The 23,494-nt window shown below is 39.1% G+C and overlaps 1 protein-coding gene across 4 annotated transcripts; it reads right to left on the reverse strand.

The window, feature by feature from the left end:
• Positions 1-601: 601 nt before the first annotated feature.
• onecut (homeobox protein onecut) lies at positions 602-18,158 on the reverse strand. Of its 4 annotated transcripts, none has more exons than XM_074102845.1 (5): positions 17,388-18,158; positions 6,186-6,369; positions 4,800-4,823; positions 4,086-4,192; positions 2,783-2,869 (listed from the first exon to the last, which is right to left on the reverse strand). In XM_074102845.1, the coding sequence occupies exons 1-4, from the start codon at positions 18,124-18,126 to the stop codon at positions 4,087-4,089; spliced, it is 1,053 nt and encodes a 350-aa protein (XP_073958946.1). In that variant the 5' UTR covers positions 18,127-18,158; the 3' UTR covers positions 2,783-2,869; position 4,086. The 4 variants fall into 4 exon arrangements, with proteins under 4 accessions (XP_073958943.1, XP_073958942.1, XP_073958946.1 ...); XM_074102843.1 differs by having other exon boundaries at positions 4,086-4,213; XM_074102842.1 differs by lacking the exon at positions 6,186-6,369 and having other exon boundaries at positions 602-2,869.
• Positions 18,159-23,494: the final 5,336 nt, after the last annotated feature.

Below are 23,494 nucleotides of genomic sequence, written 5' to 3' on the forward strand. Positions count from 1 at the left end.
TTTTTAATAGATTCAAAGCGACAAATTAAAGAAATTAATCAGATTATCAGGTGTAAAACAAAATGTGTTTTTATTAGAGTCGGGTTTCGGAAACATTGGTTAAAAGAAGTTAGCCAATTCAAAGATTTTTAAATGGGTCACTTATTAAAAACTGCGTGCACATTGTGTTCTTTAGTATGACCAACAAAACAAAAGGGACTTGTGATAATTATTAAAACAAATTACACGGACCACTCACGCATATTTCAAACCAATCCGCGGGACCTTCTCAAGGTGATCTCTAACGGAAAATCATCTTTGCGCGTGAGTACTTTTTATTCAAGTAATTATAAGTTAAAAAAGTTAGTTTTACTTAGTTTGTTGGGATGAAACGCGAGTGTCACTTTTAAACTAGGTAAATTAACAGTTTTCTATCAAAATCCGATTTTATCGAATATTTTTCTAAACCAGGTGTCGCTGTACAAACTAAACTAGTCTCAACTTGTTTTAGTTATTGCGTTATTTTACTATCAGCTACCCGATGCTTAGTTTAACTTGGACACACTTAAAGCCGCACTCAAGGTCGTCAATTAAGTACAGATAAAAAACAAATCATTTTTCAGTAAAGTTGACACATTGGCGCTCCATTAAAGCAGAAAGAACGCATGTAGTGCACAATTAATTAACCATTGGGAATAGGAACACGATTGCACCCGAAGTGTCAATCAATTATTGTATTAAGTGAATGACATTTTCATATCTATTAATATGGAACTTTTTTATTTAGTGTAAAATGTCAAAACGGCTGTAAGACGGGTTGGTACTGGAAGCTAATAGAATAAATAGAAGTAAATTAAGAGCGTTTATACCTGCTGAGCTGGCAACGTTGCATTTGTGTTAGTTTTTCGCGACTATTTTACAAAAATTGAATGAAATTTAAAAATGTGGTCTGATAGAACGTCTTAATATATAAGTTAACGTGTCTACTCCAATAATTATTCGTGATAGATTTAATGTTTATTAACGATTTTTAAAGAAAATAAAAATCTATAACGAATAATTATTGGAGTAGACACATTAACTTATAAATTAAGAAGAGTTCTACCAGAAATCATTTTTAATTTTCATTATTTTTTTATAGATTTATCGAGAAAAACTAACAAAAATGCAACGTTGCCAGCTCAGCAGGTATAAACGCTCTTAAGGTCAACCAATTGATGGACTTTTCTGAATGTACCGTTTAATGTTTATACGACCTCAAATAACAAATATGATCCTTAATTTCACCACAAAACACCATCAATCAATTAATGGGGGGGGTGGATGCAATCGCCCCTGTTTCGTACAAGGTGCAACTTTGAAAATAGCACATAAGTAACAAAATAAAAAAGTGTAAGTAATCCAAGGCGATAACTTCCCATTTTTCTACACCCACACGAAACCGGAGTTTTAAAATTTTCAAATTTGAAGTCCAACTGACATTAAACCTTAACTAAGATGGTAAAAAATGTTTTATTATAAAATCGTCAATTTATGCAAAACTTCATATTTTGACAAGTCACAGTTATGCAAAAAAACTGTAGGTCAATTTATATTAGGCAATTAAATAGATAGCACTTTTATTAGGTACTAAGATTGATTACTATTGCAATTTACAATGACGAAGTACTAATGTAACATTTCATATGTTTTCATTATATGCTCAACAGGATATGAAGTAGGTATTAAGAAATTGTGTGTTAGTAAAATTATGTTTTAGTTGTCAAAATAAAAAGGTACTGTTTTCTTTGTGAAAGTGTGCCCAAGTATCTAAGTATGTTTCTACAACTAAATATAAATTAAATTACACATTTGGGCTAATTTACTGCAGAAAATTTTATAAATAAAACTTATAATAACTATTTCAATACGTTTGACTAGAAACGTTCGACTATAGAGATCAGAGACTAGCCCTTGCTAGTTATTTAGACGACTTTTGGGTGTTTTGTCCATTGAAAGACATATAAATATAACACCTAGTGAAAAATATATAATGAATCATTTGTTTCAATCACTGTAGGTATCTCAAAAAAATCTTTATTATGATACTGAACGTGTGACAAATTTCAGCTCAGCTTCAGTAGTTTAGACAGCGATGTCTGTCAGTCGGTCATATATTATATAGATGTATCAAACAGTACTATATATTTATGAGTGGCGGAGGAAAGGGGAGGCGTTTTCCAACCAGTGGGTCATAATAATATGGGCTACATAAAAAAAGATTTTTGAAAAAGTCATCTAAATAAAAGCAACACCAACATTTTCGTAAAATCCAGCCATAAGTGTTCTTAAGCTTTAACTGTACATTTGTGACTTGAAGTTGTCGTAGATATATCGAAATGTCATGTTTGAGCCAATATTATAAAAAGAAACATTGAAGAAAACCGCGAGAAATCAGAAATGACTAGACTCACTTGAGCTTAATATTAACGGACATCTATATCTGGAATGTTATTTTTCGGTAACACAATCCGACGAACTAAAAACTTGACTACATAACGCCACCATCGAGCACAAAGAAAAACCCTACCTACCCTGCACTCGCAGTTTCCAGGACAACTCCAAGTTTCTCTCATAGCACTAACAGATGTTGTTGAGGTATACGACGTCACAATAGATGATCGTCCTGGTCGTCGTTTTCGTCTTCCGATTCCCCTGAGTCCAGGCTTGGGACGTGGTCTAAGTCCTGGCTGTCGAGTTGGTCAAGATCTGTTGATGGTGCGTCGTCATCTTTCCACTTGTCCATTGATCTGCGGCGCGCGTTCATGAAGAAGTTGCCGACTGTGGTAGGCTCTAAGCCGAGTTGTCGCGCTATTGTCACTTGCATTTCTTTTGAGGGCCTCTTAGTTTCCTGGAAAATAGAGGATAGGTTTGTTAGAATTGGTATTTGAGAATCAATCAATGCGTACCTTTAACACAAATAATTATCTGACACAACAAAGTGTGCATAACAAATAATATCCGATACAACTTTATTTTTAGTAGGACGTGTCAGATTATTTTGCTTGCTCTACCTTGCCAGATATTAATGCAGGTGACTGTGTACGGTCGAACAAATTGAATCATGACCCTGGGTAGAACCTTTTATTAACCAATTTCACTATCATTTCCTTGACAAAAGTACCTACGGGATGTCAACATGACATTAGTAGCACAAAGGTTCCACCCTCGGTCATGATTCAATTTGTTCGACTAAACTTCTCCTTATTGAAGGATTATGAGTTTGCGGCGCTTGCTGTTGAGACTTTGGTGCCCTGGTCAGCTGACATGAAAACTATTATAAGGGCCCTGTCGTCCAGGTTGGTCTACGCTTCTGGAGACCCAAGAGCTGGCTCGTACCTATCATTGCACATCGCACTTGCGGTCCAAAGGGCCAAGTTGGTATATGCGTCGAAATATCGAAAACTCGTTAAACGTTATCACAGTCTACATCAAGTGACACACCGTGAGGGTAGGCAGCGCCAGTAGCTGGACCCTCGCTCTCCCGCCAGCACCAGCAACTGGACCCTGATTGCTCGTCACATGTGCCTATCCTATTTCTGTTGTCTGGTGGAGCTACTGGTAGATATCTCCACTCTCATTCCACGCCAATATGACCGGGCTAGTGTTTTTATTATTATGAAGGAGGAAAACTAGCAATCAGGGTCATCTGATCGAAATGATCATATTGAAAATACAAACTGAAACATGGATGCATAGAGAAACCAGAAAAAGAGACCAGCGCTGGGAATCGAACCCAGGTCAGGGTCAGGGTCAGGGTCAGGTGGTGTTTCAGTTTGTACTTTCGATATAGATTTTACGGGATGACCGTATAAGTAACAAAATTTGGAGTTAAAATAAAAAATACAAAAAGACTCCAGAAAAACCAATCGGACCGGATGATCACCATCATGCATGAGTGCCAACTACTCAAGGAGAGTTATTGGTCCGTTGCCGGCTTTATTTTAAGCCCTTTTCTTGAAAGATCCAATGTCATATTTATCCGGGAACACTGCTGACGAAAATTGATTCCACAATTTCACTGTATGTTTGTTGTACTGTGTGTTTTAAATTAAATGATAATTTACCTTAAAAATAGCCTGTAGAGTACGCCGCTGGAGGTCTGTGAAAACCAAACGGGGCTTCTTCGGGGAAGGCAGAGTTTCCGAAACCATTTCCTCCTTGCGCTTGCAGCCTGAAGATGTGACAAAAAGACCTTAGAATTATTATTAAGATTGTGTTCTTGCCAAATACAGTTGTCACCAAACATGGTTTCAAGTAATAGGAGAGACAATAATAAAGTCCGCAGTGCATCAAGAGTGGATTCGTAGAATGGATAGTTCGTTTCAATTATTTCGTACTAGAATCACGTAGAAAGTCTACGCCTACCCTAAAAGCTCTAAATGCTAAAATCACAGGAAGCAGTTAACAGTATGATGCGTTTTTAGAAGCTTATATTTATTAACTTTACCTTATATATTAGAATTTCGAAAGTATTTTTTTTCCACTTCCAGTTGCCGAATTAACTTGAAATATGGTACTTATACATTTGTAGCATAGCTGACAATGCAAATGTACAGTCAACGAAAAGTAGCCAGAAAGAAGTTTGGAATAAATTTTGATTATTTTTTATTAAGTCTTACTTTATATCATGATATTAAACAAAAGAGAAATAAATTAATGAAATAGCAGACCGACATATAAAAAATAGATGAAAGAACTAACAACGCTCCTCCTATTCCGTCTCAATTAACGAAAAAGAAATCTGTTTAGTTGTAACATTAGTCTTTCATGGTACTTACTGCCTCTCTGAGGAATCTGGGCCGCTGAAACAAAAAAAAAATACGCTTTTAGTCAACACATAATTTACATTTGCGTGACTCAAACATGACCAGAAATAAAGTACCCCCTGCAATCTAGCGACAAAAGTGAAATTAGAGCTCTTTATTTATGGTCATTCAATAACCTTGCAGCTAATAACAACAAACATGCCACTAGCCATAAACAAAGCCGTCCTCATACGCACTATACTTGACAAAAACTAAAGTAAAAAAATTGCTCCAATCCGTAAAAGTGCGAGTAAAGACTACTTTTCAAATTACATATCTTTCTTTTTGAATAAAACAATTTTGTTTGTTATTCGTTCGATGGCACCCAACATGGGACCATTACGTACGTGGTTTAAAAAAACTAGAATTTAAAAATGATTTAGGCTTCGTTTTACAGATCTAATTAACTTTTCTATAAATCTGACATATAAAAAATTCGCTAGGCAAGATAATGGGTTGTCGATTTCATATTAATTGTAATGTCTTTTCATATGAAAGGATATAACGTTGTTAGCATTTCCTATATGTCAGACAAATCAAAAACACCAAACGTATTAATTAAAATGCATACCTGGCGACAATGTAAACAACATTAATAAGGGTTTTTGAATCTCGCAGGCACCTATGAAATCATATATCAAAACTAAGGCAGCCCGGGCGTAGGGGAAAACAAAAAGGGAGGGAGCGGGGCAGCGGTAGCAGTCTAACATTCATCTTGGCTTCTTGAAGCTAACAAAATACACTTACTGCTAAAATAAATCTTTTAAAAACATTGTCTAATACGGTCAATGATCCTCCTTTGTCTAGGCAGTACCTTCACAACTCCGCGTCAAGCGGAAGATTCTAAACTAAAGCTAATAAAGATACTGCCTATCCAAATAAAAGACATCTATACGAGCAAATCTCTATACGTGTTACACATTTACTTGTATGAGATCGATGTAAATAAATATAAAAACAAAAAATAATCAGACGCTCTCCTCATCGATATGTCTTAAGCAACCTATAAATTAAAAACACTTAATCAAAAATATATGTTTTATATGTATATTTATATGTTACCTTGCGACAAGCAATTGACAGACTTTAAAATACCTATAAGAAACCAAGTCCACCGCTACGCAGCCACAAAAGGGAAGGATTAGGTACAGGGCCACAACATATCAAATTCAAAAGAAACAAACCCAAAATCTACGAAAAAATCATCAATATACCACTGTAACCTTCTTACAGCGCAATTGCTTCCTCGTTAGGAGTAATTTAGTGTCGTTTGACAAAAACAAATGCATAACAAAACAAAAAAAAGGACTATTATAGGAGATGGGGGAGTAGGAATGTTAACCAAAGGGGGGGACTCACAAGCACGATACATCCCCGGCTGGTTCGTACCCAGCCGTGTCCCACGGTTGGTACACGGGACCCAGCGGGGCTGGGCCCCCCGGCTGGGGCTGTGGTGGGCCCTGGAAATCCCTGGGCTGGCAGTAACCCTGCTGTGCCATGTTGTTTACATTGTCGCCCTTTAACGCCTGCTGATTGGGTGCATCTGCAAATTGAAAATGATGATTTGTGGTCCCCATTCCAGTTTAATTAATGCTTACGAGTTCTTTAAATATGTATAATGAATGGTGTTATTAAAGTTAATCGGAAATATATCAGCGGTTAGATTAGTTTAACTAAACAGCCCTGTTAATGTTTTTAATAGTCTATTATTAATATCTATCGTTTTCAAGAATCCCATATGCCATAATGATCGTTTTCCATAATTTGCATTTGTCATAAAGTATTTTATTTCCGAAACAGTATCTTCTTCAGAATTAATATGAATCTAACAGTTTAGGTTAGAGAAGAAAGAGAGAAAGAGATTCTCTATCGATGACATTAAAAAACCAGCATTGTTCTATGTACGTACTTTATGGCAAACGTTAGTATGTCAAGTGAAATTATGACAAATGTATTTATGGGAAACGAAGTGATTCAGATTTTTTACTTGTGTCGGTCAAATGTTTTTCTTTATTAGCCAATGTTAAAAGTGCAAGGCGTTAAAGGGAAACCTCGAATTAAAAATATTTTTGCATAAATTTTATAAGGGTGTTCAGTAAAACTAACCTAGCCATCCGCTGAAATATTCTGTACTAATTTTAAGATACCTTGTATAAATAAGAATTAATTGCCAATAGCTACGTCAAAAGCATCATTTCAGAAACGCAACTTTTTGGCTAATTTATTTTTTTGGTGATATGATTGCCAGGGCAAAGCAAGTCTTGTATGATTGTAAAAATGCATGGAGCAGTATTTTTTTTTCGTTTATAAAAGTGAGTGAGTGGGACAGAAGCTTACAGAGAAGGTTTTGTCTCATTTCTTTATTGGAACACCCATCCAAAGCTCAGCCGGGAAGCTAGATGTTTTTTTTTCTTGGTAAAGAAGTTGGATAACATTAAAATGTTAACTTACTTTTTACTAAAAGAGAAAACAAGCTGAGCTTTTAGAAGAAATGTTGTGAAATGGAGGAAATACAGAAAAACAATTGGATTATTATTTTACACTTAGAGGTATCATCATCCTAGCCTACATACGTCCCACTGCTGGGCACAGGCCTCCTCTCAGAACAAGAGGGCTTGGGCCATAGTTCCCACGCGGGCCCAGTGCGGATTGGGAACTTCACACACAACATTGAATTGCTTCGCAGATTTGTGCAGGTTTCCTCACGATGTTTTCCTTCACCGCAAAGCTCGTGTTAAATTTCAAATGTAATTCCGCACATGAATTTTCGAAAAACTCAGAGGTGCGAGCCGGGGTTTGAACCCACGACCCTCTGCTTGAGAGGCGATAGGTCAAACCACTAGGCCACCACGGCTTAGAGGTATCACAGGCTTAGAGGTATCAATTTGTTCGGATGTGTTCCGAAAAGACTTTGTATTAATTCAACTAGCTAAGTTATCATTGGGAATCCATTGTTTTCTGATTAATAGAAGGAATAACAAAGTTCGGTCGTACAAATTCCACATAATTACTAATATTTTGAAAGTGGTTGGGTTAGTTTGGTTTTACATATTTCAGACTAGCTTTAGCCCATGACTCTGTTTGTGAAGAATTCGTTTATCACTTTCCCCCGGAAACTATGCTTTGAACCAACTGCTTTGAACTGTTTGAACATGACGTATCGTGAGACTTTTAGATGCATTTTTCCAGGACAAAAACTATCCCATTAGGGATAAATAGGGTCTCAAACTATCTGTAAGCCACTTTTTTTGGGATTTTAGGGACAAGAAATCGATATACATAGTTTAGTCGTATCTCTGAGAAAATGCGTGTATTGGTCCAATAAAGCTCACTGCTCAGAGGGCCTGCTCCGAAATTCGAATATCGAAGTTCGTATCGTACCATCCCTCTACCTCATAATAAGTCTCAGAGGGACGGAACGACACGAACTACGATTTTCGAATTTCGTAGTAGCCCAGGTATTTCTAACGAAGCAAACCCTTCTGTAAACACTTAGACTATGGACCTAAATCTCTAACAGTCCAAAAAACACATCCCTGTGCACATCTTTTATACCCTAAAAATAAAAAGGGGCCAACCCGGTGCCGTAATTACAAAAACCGTCCTGAGAGCGGAGTTGGAGGGGAGCTGAGGCCAGCGGGGGGAGGGGCCCGATCGATACCCGCGCGGGGGGTGACGTCACTGCCATGTGGCGGTGCCGGATTATGGCTTTCCTCGACAATCGAATTCTGTTTTTGAAATTCTTAACCCGCCTTTTTTGTTTCGGGTACCCTATATTTTTTTCTCGACAATCGAGTTCCATATTTGAATTCTTAAGTCACCATTTGTGCTGCCTAATCTTTTTTTTGGCAAGCCTTCACTTGTTTTTGCGCTTTACATTTCCCCGACACTTTACCCCTTAACACAATAATGTAACCAACTTAGAAAAATTTCAAATTTCAACATCTTAAAAACCGATGAAACGATTTTTATCAACATAGCTAGCAACCACTGCAAGGAAACTCGCTTTTACGTTAGGTTAGGTTATATCGCATTACTATCCTCGGTTGAAAGTAAGAAAGAAATCATTTATTGCCACAAATAAAATAAAAACATAATAAGAAAACATATACTAAACCTATCAGTACAAAATATTGTTTGTGGCAAAAGAAGCGGACTCAGCATTTGCTGCATTTGTATTTTAGGGTTCTGTGGGATTTTGGGATAAAAAGGTAGGTTTAATTTACGTAGTAAAATATTGAAAAGCAAACTTTAAAAAAAAATATGAAATTAAATATGAAAAAAATATGAGCTGAGAGATTATTACATATAGATCAGTTTAACAACCGCAGTCTCAGTTGTATGCCTATTCCCTTTCGTAGTGTGTTTGTGTAGAGAATAAGATATAGAAATGAGATCATAGAAAACATCAGAATAATAATAACTAGAGACCGGATTACATATATGCAATGGCATATTTGCATGTGCGTTTGCATATTTAGCTGGTTATCATCGATTATTGCATATTATAGCTAAAGTCTTGTGATGATGCATATTTCGACTATGGATAGGTTAATGATTCATAGTCAGAAGCAATCAATGCTGAAGTAGCACTCAAATTCAAGTATCTGCCCAGGTAACTCAGTGAACGTGGAACGGTATTTTTCCACTTTTAGGGGCTGTTTCACTATCCATTGATTAGCGTTAACCGACGGTTAAATGTGATGCCGTCTCCGTCTATTCGAACAAAACAAAGAGAGACGGCATCACACCTAACCGCCAGTTAACACTAATCAATGGATGGTGAAACAGCCCCTTATAATTATTTTGAGTGATTAAGAAGGCGAAGGCACAGTCTTAGTATATAACATTTGAAACAGCATCTTTTTTGTTAAAAATATTAATATCTATTTGGCAGTGTCTATATATATACTTGGTTTTTAAAATGAATAGAAATTAAAGATTTTCTTTATTTAACGTTGCATATTTCAACAGTTTTCATGCATATTTCTAGCATTTATCATGCATATTCGCACGCATATTAAAAGCTTATTATGTTGCATATAATCCTGTCTCTAATAATAACTAAACCAACTTAGAAAGAACCCCCGATATTGTCATTTCATGGTTCATATCTTAAAAATGGATGCACTGATTTTCATGAAACATAGCCAAAAACCACAGCAAAGAAATAAGCTTACACATATAAAACCCGCATTGAAATCGGCTCATCCGTTCGAGAGCTACGATGCCATAGACAGACAGACAGAGAGAGAGACATTGGCGTCAAACTTATAACCCCTCTATTTGCGTCGGAGGTTAACAGGGCTGGGCATCGAACCCATACCGCTTCATACCATAAAACACGCGTCATACCATTTTCATAACGCATAATAAAATTTCGAGCAGCTATAGAAAATTGGCATGGAAAAACAAGGACAAAAAAAAACGATTTTGTGAAACCTTATCTTATCTTCCTTCAGCAAAAGGTTTTAGTGTTCAAAACTGTATCAAAGCTCTTGTTAAAGTTCCGTGCTCAATCTTTATAAACCTACTAGCTTAAGCCCGCGACTTCGTCTGCGCGGACCTAGGTTATCGCGCGGTGGCGCCCTCTACCGGAATAAAAGGTATCCTATGTTGATCCTTGGGGTTCAAAATACCTATTACCAAATTTCATCAAAATCGGTTCAGTGGTTTCGACGTGAAAGCGTAACAGACAGACAGACAGACAGACAGACAGAGTTACTTTCGCATTTATAATATTAGTAGGGATTTTTAACCCCCGGCGCCGAAAGAGGGGTCTAATAAGTTTAACGTATATTTAAGGTATATTTTTATATTTTAAATTACTAGGTTTGTGTATTGTGATAGGTATATTTTTAGTTGTCGAGTTCATTGTTGGTGTTTACTTTTAACTCATCTAAATGGTTCCCACGGAAGACCAGTGTCGGCCGCAAGATTGACATAATGCTGAGTTGGGACCATTTCGCGACAAAATTTGTCTCGATTTCCGTTTTTCTTTTTCTTTGTTTCGTAAAATGTCACGAATAAATTATGTTTTTCTTTCTTTTTCATTCATTTCTAACCAATGTCTGTCTGTCTGTGAGAGGCATCGTGGATCAAACAGATGGATTTTTAATGAGTGATATTTTTGCGGTGCCTCTTAGCCGTGTTTGATAAAAATCGAGATATTGAAATTTGAAATGACAATGACGGAGGCTTTTCCAACTCTTCTAACTTGGTTAAATTCTCTTTTATATGTCTGTCTTAACACTAAACTTGAATCGTTAAAAATAAACTCATCAGTGCCCAGCCTAAACACTTAGGTTTCTTTTCCAAATTCCAAAAACAAACTTGCTCCAAAAGTCAAAACCCTGTCCAACACTTCTTTTAGACCGAAGTAGTTAACATTTCCACCAATAAAACAGCAATGTACTCGTAACTCAACGTTTCAAGTGTAGTGACGCGCCACATCGACCGTTTTGCATCGACTGTCGACAATCGATACACGCAGCTGACGCGCTCTGTTTATAAACTTATCGACTTTTAGATAAAGTGCGAAGATAACGTTACTTCTGTTATTTATTATTAGTCACCTGCAGGTTACATAAAACAAACGGAAACCAAAAAAAAACTTTATGAACTGGCAACGGTTTTGTAACACCAATATCGAAAAACATCCACGTTTTTCGTTCGTACATTACCTAATTTTAGGAACTGTTGAAAGAAAGAAAAAAAACAAACATTTATTGCCACACAACACATTAAATGAGATTACCACAATTATGATATGTAATTACTTTCCTTTATATTTAGCGGCTGCTCCGTTGCATGTACATAATAATATAATATTTTATGACGAAAATAATAATAAAACAGTAACCCAATTCGGAGCAGCCGTCCTAAAGTGATGCATGAACTGAACATACATTAAATTTTCTTCTTTTCAATTAAATACATTTACGTACTTGGACATCTCTTGTTCTTACATTATAGGTAACAAAATTTGGGATGATAAACGATCGAATCCATTAACAATCGCGATTTTTAAACTCAACTGTTACTAGGTTAACGGTTGAATTTCAAATAAAAGTTATTTTCGAAATAATATAAAAGAAAAAAAAGGGTTCCAAGTAACTGTGACTTACGTGACCCCAACTACTGAATTATAAAAATTGGAACCAATTGAAAATCATCGTGTATAATAGTGGACTTTACAACAAGAGCATAAAACGAGCCATTTTACCCGAGTCGCTTATATAGCTCCGAGTTGGTACGGCGAGGGTGGATAGACACGTCGAGGGGAAAATGGGTTTAATGAAAATGTATTCTTTCTTTCTTTAATGTTAGAGTTTTACAGTCTGACTTTCACTTCGATTGCGAGGGAAATAGCAGTAGTGGAAACAATTATTCACTTACTAGGTACCTTTCATATTATTATTACACATTTTTAGTTCTGTTGATTAAATTTGATTGATTTTTAGTTTTATATCATCATCATCATCATCATCATCAGGCCTACGCGTCTTTTGTGACTGACCAGACCGATGCGACAGCGACATGTTCGCCCTCAGGCCAGACAAGAGAAGTCTGCGGATGTTGGTGCAGAACCGCCTTGGTGTCGTTTCTGTCTCTTGTCAGCAAGAGCCTTGAGCCAGGCTTCATCACAATACTTGCGACCCTCCAATACACGTCCGCGCTAATCTGTGCGTGTCTCCGCCAACTTTTCCCAGTCAAGGTGGTCAATTTTGAAGGCGGCCATGTCTCGCTTAGCGCAGTCCTTAAATCTGAGCAAAGGTCTCCCGACGTTTCTCTTGGCATTGGCCAATGCGCCGAGCAAGACATGACGTGGTAATCGAGAGGGCTCCATTCTATGCACTTGCCCTAGCCAACGTAAGCGTCTCTGTTTGAGACGAGCGATTAGGCTAGGCAAGACAGGGTCACCAACGAGAGGGTTCCAGTTTTATATAAATTATAACTTATTAAAAAATATATATAGAAACTTTTTTGTTTGTGGCTGTTGACACCTGATTGCCTTGGTCTTAGGCAAAGATTATACTTTATACACTAGAGCATAAAAAGTCATTTTATATCGCCTAAGATCCAGCGTAAATACGATGCTTACGAGCATGACAAGTCAAAATATTTTTCTTGCTTTCTAGCGTAATTTAAATTGCAGGCTTAAGTTAGTCAACAATTCACTTAAAAATGCAAAACGGCAATGCACACCTCCGCTCCCGACATTCCGGTAGCGTAGTGTAGTGACGCGCCGCATCGACCGCGCCGCATCGATTGTCGACAGGCAGCTGACGTCGTTTGTTTACAAACTTATCGACTTTTTCATCATCATCATCATCGTCATTATGTCAGCCGGGAGCGCCAAAGTTCGCATACTCTTCGCTTGTCATACCGTATCTTTTGTCCGAATCGTCGTTTTTCATATTTTTTTTCCCACTGAAGGCGTGTAATTTTTTCTGAATTTTTAAATGGTCATCCTATAGGAAACTATAAGTTAGGTTAGGTTTGTTTTATAACATCATCATCATCATCATCAGCCCGAAGACGTCCACTGCTGGACAAAGGCCTCCCCCTTAGAACGCCACAATGAACGACAACTTGCCACTTGCATCCACCGGTTTCCCGCTACTCTCACGATGTCGTCAGTCCACCTGGTGGGAGGCCTGCCAACGCTTCGTCTTCCGGTTCGTGGTCCGGTGTTTTATAACAATTCTGAACAATTATTGGATTCAGAAAAAAAAAGAGTTATGCCAACTTCGGACTTTCAACAACAATAAGTCAAAGTAGGTACTTAAAATAAGTTTGCGAGTCGATATAAATATACCCATATCAGCCGTAGGAAATCCACTGTTTGACAATAGTCCTCTATAGAGCTCCAGTTGCTTTGATTGGAAACGGCCTGCGTCCGCCATGAAGCCGCGGCTGTAACCAGGTCGTCCGTCCACCCGTTGGTGGACGTCCTACATCACTGAACTTACCCATTCGCAAACTTTTTTACGAGTATCAAAAAACAAGGCATTTTGAAAATTCTACTAAAAACCGTGATGACGTGGGTTGACCTGTGGCCTCTCAAGCAGAGGATCGCAGGTTCAAATCCAGGCTCGCACCTCTGAGTTTTTCAAAATCATGCGCCAAGTTACATTTGAAAATTACCATGAGCTTTACGGTGAAGGAATACAGCGTGAGCAAACCTGCAATGGTTCGTATGAAGTTCACAATCAGCACTGGGCCCTAGTAGAAATTACGGCCAAAGCACTCCCATACTGAGAGGAGGCCTGTGCCCAGCAGTGGGACATACAATACTATTATATAGCCTGGGATGGGATATACTTGTAAATTGTAAATATTTTTCAGGATTTCTTTAATTGTTGTCAAAAGTTTCCATACATGTATTGGTTCATGTTCAAAGTACAACGAAGTGAAAAGAGCAGCTTCAAGTTTAATCGGAAACTCCGAACAAAAATCTTTCAAAGGCAAAGTCAATAAAGATGTTCAATTAAAGGCAAACATCTGCTAAAATATTCTGAGAAATTTTATAAATAAATATAACGGGACAATTTACACCACCATTTACACCGACCTAGACCTAAACTAAGCAAAGCTTTTATTATGGATACTAGACAACGGATAAATATAGATAAATATACACTTAAAACATATTGAACATGAGCACCCAAGACTCGAGAAAAGACAGTCGTATTATTCATACAAATATCTGGCCCGACCGGGGATCGAACCCGCGATAAACAAACGCAGACGAAGTCGCGGGCAAGAGGCTAGTAACCTCTAAGCCATCACGGTTTTTTTGGAATATTTAGTTAAACCATCCCAAATATCCTGCATTCGTTTAAGACAGTTTTATCTAAGTTAATATCTAATTAAAATCCTAGTACCTAATATTATAAATGTGAAAGCTGTGATGTATGTATGTTTGTCACCCTTTCACGGTAAGACTTACACATAGACATAGACATAACTTTATTTCGACATCGAACTTAAAATAGTACATAATTTACAGAAAATAAAAACAGATGGATGAATTTGGATGAAATTTGGAATAAAGATAGTTTGCAATCCTAGAAATTGCGTACTTCCCGCGGGTCAGCTATAGTCGATTTTTTCGCAGATACGAGTACATAGTTTAATATAAAAATAAATAAATAAATAAATAAAATAAATATCAGGGGACAATTCACACCAATTGACCTAGTCCCAAAGTAAGCTTAGCAAAGCTTGTGTTATGGGTACTAAGCAACGGATAAATATAATTATATAGATAGATACATACTTAAATACATAGTAAACACCCAAGACCCGAGAACAAACATTCGTATTTTTCATACAAATATCTGCCCCGACACGGGAATCGAACCCGGGACCTCAAGCTTCGTAGTCAGGTTCTCTAACCACTAGGCCATCTGGTCGTATAAATGTAAAGGTTTGTGAGTGAGTATGTGTTACTCTTTCACGATAAAATGACTGGATGAATTTGGATGAAATTTGATATAGCTAAATCTTTGGAATAACACGTAGGCTAATTTCTATTCCAATATTCCCACAGAATCGGAATACCTAATCGACGAAACTGAATCATGTACAGTACCTACCAGGGTGGAACCTTTGTGCTACTAATGTGATGTTGACATCCCATACATTTTCCAAAGAAATCATAGCTAAATTGATTATGAAAAGGTGGCAGCACATGATTCCGTTTTCTTGACAGTACACATGTAGAGTACTGAATTTCAACCACGAAGCCCGGAGATAGAAAATTTTGGACTTACATTCCTCATACAAAGTAAATATAGTACACTATTTAATCCTTGGGGATTCCTATAGGAATTTAGTGTAATCTAATCCCGGAATTCTTATTTATCTTCTAAATCGCGAGTTAACGCAACTAAGGTAGAGTAGATATCACAACTGGGATCCTTTCGACTGCCATAATTTTATAAGTCATAATGTAATGTTTGTCATAATTATTGTTAATCATAACTTTTTTCCCCGCTGAAACCGTAGGTACATTTTTCATAATTTTTTAAATTGTCCTGTAGAACTCTACCTAACCTAACCTAGGTTTGTTTTATAACAATTCTAAAAATATTTGGTTTCAGAGTAAAAAAGAAGTTATGTAAAACAATACATTATGACAATATTCATTATTTTTTTTTTTTTTATATTTATTATTTATATTTTTTTAATATTTATTATTTTTTTTATATTATTTTGCAGGTGGTAGGACCTTGTGCAAGGTCCACCCGGATTGCTACCACCATCTTACTCGCTAATCCTGCCGTGAAGCAGCAGCGCTTGCACTGTTGTGTTTCGGCGTGGAGAGTAAGACAGCCGGTGAAATTACTGGCACTTGAGGTATCCCATCTTAGGTCTCTAGGTTGGCAACGCATCTGCAATACCCCTGGTGTTGCAGACGTTTATGGGCGGTGGTGATCTCTTACCATCAGGAGACCCACTTGCTCGTTTGCCATCCAATCGAATAAAAATAAAATAAAAAATAAAAAAATATATTACATTATGACTAACAATTTTCTACCAGTCGATATAGACCCATCACAACTATTATGAAAATTGTTCCTAACATACTGTATTGTTACGAATTAGCTATCGAAACGAATAGTCATAATGGCAAAAACGGAAAGCTTAGGTCCGCCATGTTTGTCTGTCTACCCACGACTTAGCGTAGAGACTCTTAGTAGTCATATCTGCATTTAATATCTATCTGCCACTGCGCAGTATGCAAAAATATCTGACGCGTCCTACCAGCCTTAGAAATAGAGCCGTGTCAGATATTTCTGCTGATCACTGTACAGTCGAGTTCATAACTTGTGAGCAAATTGTTAACGGCGAAAAAGCGTGTTCAGATATTTTTGATCAAATTGTTGCTCACAAGTTTATGAACCCGACTGTACCTAATAGAAAACTGTTTGGTATGGGTGTACACAATAATGAAGAGGACAAAGTCATAGAATTAGTTCTGTTTTTTGGGTACGTAATTAAAGTGGTGATGGATTTGTTTCTCGTCAAAGTATTTTTGCAATTAACGCATTGTTATTATTTTAAATTTCTATTCGACTCAATAACTGGTTCTGTGATCGTCATCATCATGTCAGCCGTAACGTCCACTGTTGGACAGAGGCGTCCCCCAAAGACCTACAATAGCTTCGGTGGGAAGCTGCCTACATCCATCATGAACCCGCGTCTTTAACCAGGTCATCCGTCTATGTCGTTGGTGGTTGCATGTTCTGCTGGCAGCATCGCATAATGGCGCTACCTACTATAGATATGTCTGACCGGTCGTACGCATCGCGTAAACAAAGATACGAATATATTAGGACGACGCCTGGACCCAGTTTCTCGAAGCATATTAGTCTAATAATATTTAGTGTTTGTTTCAGTTTCTCATTTCATTTCCGAGGCAAAATTCTAATTTTATTAGACTTGTAAGCTTTAAAAAATAGGGCCCTGCTGTTAATACCATTACCAATCCCCAGTGTTCTAACTAAAACTACTCGAAACAAAATAACGAAAGCGCCATGCATTTCTCACCTGCTAGTCTGAGCGCGGACATCCTTTGAAACTCTGGTTCCTGGAGCCATTTCCACATCCTCCTGAACGTCTCCCTCCCTGATTTCAGCTTCGACCACGGCTTGGGATTCCGCAACAAATCGCTTAACGTTCCTTGGGATCTGCAGAGCACCCTTTGCGCGAAAATCGCTTGGGGTATAGAGTATCGCTTCAATTCTCCACTTATTCTCTGCGCTAGTTCTTTCGTGTTGATTTCTTCTGTGTCGTTTTGTGTTTGCTGTTGTTGTTGTTGTTGTTGTTGTTGGGCTGCTTGTTGTTCTTCTCTCGCTAGTAAAGCTGCGTTTAGGTCTAACCCGGGGCTTGGCAAGGGGGGGGTGGGAGAGCGCCTCTCAAAGGAGTTCGGTGACGCGCTCCGTCTGCTGTACGCAGATTGAGGGGATAGAGGCTCATTGTAAGGAGCCGGTGATAGCGATGCGTAGGATTGCTGCTGCTGTATAACAGTGAAAGTACCTCCCGCATGGTACGCGAACTTGTCAGATACAGTGCTGATTGGTGGTAAAGGTAGCAAAGGGGTTAGAGTCGCGTACGACGCGGGTTCTAGCCCTGGCGGGGTGAGACGACCGTTCACGACGGATAGGGGATGGAATGCGGCGTCGCCGTCGGGGAGCAAGTCGGCCGGGGATAGGCGAGGGGGTGAAGCGTTGCTTGGGGCGACGATGACGGTGAGCGGCGCGCGGTCACGGGCTCTGACGTCGTCCATGGCGCGCGACCGGCGACGGCGCGGTCGCAAAGGCGACTGAAGCACGCTTGCGCGTCGCACCCTGCCTTCCCCCCGTCCCGCGCCCTGCAAACCCCCATCCAAAATCAAAACGACATATCCACATTCAAAAACATCACAAAACTCAACTTAATCACGTTAACTTAAAGCTACTTTTCGATTGAAGATGGGCGTCTTGTCAGTCGGTTGGATTTAGCATTCAACGATGCACCCTTAACCTAGCCTCGGGGTATATAATTCTGCTACGCGCGGCTTTTTCGCTACGGCATATGCATCTCTGCTTCAATTCTAATACTTTCCTAGCGAGGACTTTCAAAAGCGGCGTTGTATATGTGTTGTGAGAGGTGGTAGTTGTGTTTTCGTTTGTTGTATGTCACGGTAGGTGCTATGTCCCCGTTTGAGCATTCTGTTGGGTCTTCTATTTACTGTACCAGCTTACCTCATGGCGAGTCTTGGATGAGAAATCTGAGCGTTTTTGTGTAGAATCATATTTCAGAGGACAAGACTCAGGTGGACTTATATGGCTTTAGATCAAATATATGCTTTTATTTAATACATTTCTAATTTTGAATATATCCAAGATAAATAAATTTTACATCAACCACATATATACGAAGGTAATAAAATTCTTGGTACTAACATTACAGGTATTTTGTATACATATAAACTTCTTTTCCCGATATTCACGTGGGATTGAGACATACGCACAGACAATGCACCTATTTAAATATGTAATTTGTGCTGATTAAATTTACTAAAATCCCCAACAGTTGATACGAGTAAAGTCAAAGGTAACCACTAGTCCATACTATCCATACTAACTTAATATTAATAAATGTGAGTGTGTTTGTATGTTTGTCCGTCTTTCACGTCGAAACGGAGCGACGGATCGACGTGATTTTTGGCATAGAGATAGTTTATTGTCTCGAGAGTGACATAGGCTACTTTTTATCCCGGAAAAATGCACAGTTCCCGAGCAAAAGCTAGTCATTATTATAAATGCTAAAGTAATTAATTTTTGTGTCTGTCTATATGACTGTTACCTATTCACGAATAAACTGCTGAACTGAAATATGTGGATGAAATTTGGTAGTAGGGAAACAGTATAGACCCAAGGACATAATAGTATTGTTTTTATCTCGGAAAATTCTGTACTTCCCGTGGGATAGTTAGCTATACACAAACTTTTTGCAGACAGAGTCACAGCCAGCTGTTACTTAAAAAGGATATCTCAACAGGTTTTTACTATGTTTGTATTTTCTTGTACATAATAATAATTCTATAAGTTGTTGAATATTTAAATATCAAATTAGATTTTAAATATAAATTTGAAATAATCCACTATGACTAATTCGAAGCAAGTAACATTTACGAGACGGGCCGTCGTAGACAGACTCACACACACGCAATGACCCGACACCTGGTCGGTGACAAAGGACCCAGGGGTGGGCTGAAGCGATGGGGCATGTGTGATTTATCGATATCGATAGAATATCTTAAAAATAGATTAAACGAAAAGTGAAACAAAAATTCATTTAGATTTAGATAAAAGTTCTTTTACAAAAAAGAAAATGACGAAATCCACAGGATATCCTACAGGAACATACTCCAAAAATATATCCTCGTATTAGGAGTATCGAGGAATTCCCGACTTGTCTCGAATCAAACCATGGTAATGGTAAGAGCGCTGAGCTGACGCGCTCACCTTGAAGACGACCCACGGATTGAACCCAAGATGTGCATCTGTCTCACGGTAGTTTTAATTTAAAAATCAATGTATAACAAATTAAATCAAGTAAATTAACTAAATTGGTATCTATTTAAACAAAACTTTGTACTGAATTCGAAATACGAGTGGGAGCAGTAGAAAATGACATACAGTTCTAATAATCTTTTTTATTATTTTTTTATTCGACTGGATGGCAAACGAGCAAGTGGGTCTCCTGATGGTAAGAGATCACCACCGCCCATAAACATCTGCAACACCAGGGGTATTGTAGATGCGTTGCCAACCTAGAGGCCTAAGATGGGATACCTCAAGTGCCAGTAATTTCACCGGCTGTCTTACTCTCCACGCCGAAACACAACAGTGCCAGCACTGCTGCTTCACGGCAGGATTAGCGAGCAAGATGGTGGTAGCAATCCGGGCGGACCTTGCACAAGGTCCTACCACCTGCAAATCTTGTAATATAGTCAAAATTTGTATTTAAATTATAGTTGTAAAGTAATTTCAATGCTCAGTCCTATGTGATTGATCATAGTGGCTCGCTCGCATTTTAGCTAAAACCCAACCCAATTTTACTTCGGGCTTCGGAGTACTGGACATCGTGTCACCACCACGACTGGTCGCAGTAGAAACATAGAGCGATATGTAGCTTAAATAAAGATCCACCCGGCACCCGATCAGCACCGCCTCGCCGCGAGCGGTTAGTTATTTGTGTCACAAGGGAGCAAAATGGTGTATTTACGGCGAGGGCGTACATTGAATCCAGAATGTAGCAAAGGATTCTACAATAGAATCCTGAGCGTAGCGAGGGTTTCTAAAGTAGAATCCTGAGCGTAATGAGTGATTCAAGTGTTAACGCCCAAGATGAAAATAATTTTGCTCCCGAGTGGCTCATACAACTTTTCACACCGAGCATTAAAGAACTTGAAAGAAAAAAAATCTAAATATTATTAAAGAACAAACAGCATAGAAAATGGCGTGGCTTTACAATTATCAACTTCAAAAAATGGCATTTGCAATAAAATACTTAGAAAAGCCTTGAACAGAAAAGTTGCACTTTGCTCCCTCTCGTCAGGGAGGAAAAGTTACTTTTCTGAAGGAGAGGTGTGAAAAAATACTTTTAAGTTGATAATTGTAAAGCCACGCCAGTTTCTATGCTGGTTGTTCTTTAATAATATTTAGAATTTTTTTTTCAAGTTTCTTAATGCTCGGTGTGAAAGTATTTTTTATATGTATTTGTTTGGGCATGTGCTCATTACATCAACTCCGTAGCGTCACCGGATCGCCTCGGTCGCGAGGTGTCCACGCGCGGACGGCGAGTAGACCGCTCGGTGATAGCCCGCGCTGCTCATACGCCTGCGCTCCCAACCCTCATTTCATAATACACTACTTGGAAATTCGTTGACCACGCGAGGTCCACTCGTTGTCAACGCGGCGTCCACCCGTGGACCAACCATCGACAACGAGTGGACGCCGAAAGTCGAGGCGGTGCCTGGTTGGGTGCCGGGTGGCTCTAATTGACTAACTTAAAGGTCCCTACCCATTACACCGTATCATACCATGACCGTTATAGGAACGTGTCAAGCAAGAATATATTCTTTGTATTGAAAAGTATGAGACTATGCCCACTAGCACGTTTCCTAACCAACCGTCGTCGTCGCGTGTCATGTATGCGCTTGACAATCCGCCAGATCACGAAATTCCTAGGCATATCATGAAACGCCGCCATTTCATGATTTGGCTAGTTTAGGCAGATCATGAAATTCCTAGGCATATCATGAAACGCCGCCATTTCATGATTTGGCTAGTTTAGGCAGATCATGAAATTCCTAGGCATATAATAAAACGCCGCCATTTCATGATTTGGCTAGTTTAGTCAGATCATGAAATTTCTAGGCATATCATGAAACGCCGCCATTTCAGGATTTGGCTAGTTTAGGCAGATCATGAAATTCCTAGGCATATCATGAAACGCCGCCATATCGGTTCTGGCAGGCTCGCTTCGGTCGCTCGGCTTGTGCGTAGTGGTCACACTTATTCATACAAACCACTCCTCGCTTCGCTCGTCGTACCAAAATATTTATTTTTTTCGGCATATCACGATGTGCCGAATATAGAGCTAGGAATATCGACGAATGCGTTGCTCTAATCGATCTGCCGTATTATTTCTCAGGCACATCGTGATTATGCCTGGCTAACTTTGGGGGCGGCAGACGTGAGCTTGCCTTCGGAATCCAAAAGCTTAATGGATACTTGACCTGAAATGTATAAGTATTTCAGAATTATTATTATTTATTATTTATCTGTTCTTTTTGATGGGAGAACTCCAGAGGCGTGGAGTAGGAGTGTTGTCGTGTTGTTTTTCAAAAAGGGTGATAAAACTCTTTTGAAGAACTACCGACCCATTTCACTCTTAAGCCACGTCTATAAACTGTTTTCGAGAGTCATCACGAACCGTCTTGCGCGAAGGCTCGACGAGTTCCAGCCCCCCGAACAGGCCGGGTTTCGATCGGGATACAGCACCATAGACCACATCCATACAGTGCGGCAGATTATACAGAAGACCGAAGAGTATAATCGGCCCCTGTGCTTAGCCTTTGTAGACTATGAAAAGGCCTTTGACTCGATCGAGATCTGGTCTGTTCTGGAATCTTTGCAGCGATGCCAAGTCGATTGGCGATACATCCAAGTGTTGAGAGGTCTTTACAACGCCGCTACTATGGCCGTGCAAGTCCAGAACCGGCAGTCTGAACCTATCCCCTTGCATCGTGGTGTGAGACAAGGGGACGTTATATCCCCCAAATTGTTCACAAATGCATTGGAGGACGTGTTCAAGACGCTGGACTGGAAGGGGCGCGGCATTAACATAAATGGCGAGTACCTTTCACACTTGCGATTTGCAGATGATATCGTCATCGTGGCCGAAACGCTGCAAGATTTGCAACATATGCTGAATGGCCTAGCTGATTCTTCTCAACGCGTTGGTCTTCGGATGAACCTGGATAAAACCAAGGTTATGTTCAATGAACATGTAAGTCCGGAACCAATTGCAGTTCAAGGCAGTGTTCTCGAAGTGGTTAAGGAGTATGTTTACCTCGGGCAAAACTATGCAATTAGGTAAAAACAACTTCGAGAAAGAGGCCAACAGGAGAATACAGTTGGGATGGGCAGCGTATGGGAAACTGCGTCAAGTCTTCACATCACCAATTCCACAGAGTCTAAAGACGAAAGTCTTCAATCAGTGCGTCCTACCCGTCATGACATACGGTGCCGAAACATGGACACTCACGTTAGGGCTGGTCCACAAATTTAAAGTTGCTCAACGTGCTATGGAAAGGGCTATGCTCGGAGTTTCTCTGAAGATAGAATTCGTAACGAAGTGATCCGACAGAGAACCAAAGTTATCGACATAGCCCACCGCATTAGCACGCTGAAGTGGCAATGGGCCGGCCATATAACCCGAAGAACCGATAACCGTTGGGGTAGACGAGTTCTTGAGTGGAGACCACGGACCGGCAAACGTAGTGTAGGACGTCCTCAGACTCGGTGGAGCGATGATCTTCGCAGGGCAGCTGGCAAGAGCTGGATGAGAATAGCCGAGGATCGTGCTCAGTGGCGTGCCAT

The sequence above is a fragment of the Choristoneura fumiferana genome, chromosome 19 (assembly GCF_025370935.1).
Source record: "Choristoneura fumiferana chromosome 19, NRCan_CFum_1, whole genome shotgun sequence".
Classification (NCBI taxonomy): Eukaryota; Metazoa; Arthropoda; class Insecta; order Lepidoptera; family Tortricidae; genus Choristoneura; species Choristoneura fumiferana.

Coding starts and splice junctions, on each gene's coding strand:
- onecut (XM_074102841.1), bottom strand. CDS start 18,126: ATGGACGACGTCAGAGCCCGTGACCGCGCGCCGCTCACCGTCATCGTC. Junction 4,824..17,387: donor GTCCGCGCTCAGACTAGCAG/GTGAGAAATGCA, acceptor TTTTTGTTTCAG/CGGCCCAGATTCCTCAGAGA. Junction 4,214..4,799: donor CCAGATTCCTCAGAGAGGCA/GTAAGTACCATG, acceptor AATAATTCTAAG/GTCTTTTTGTCACATCTTCA.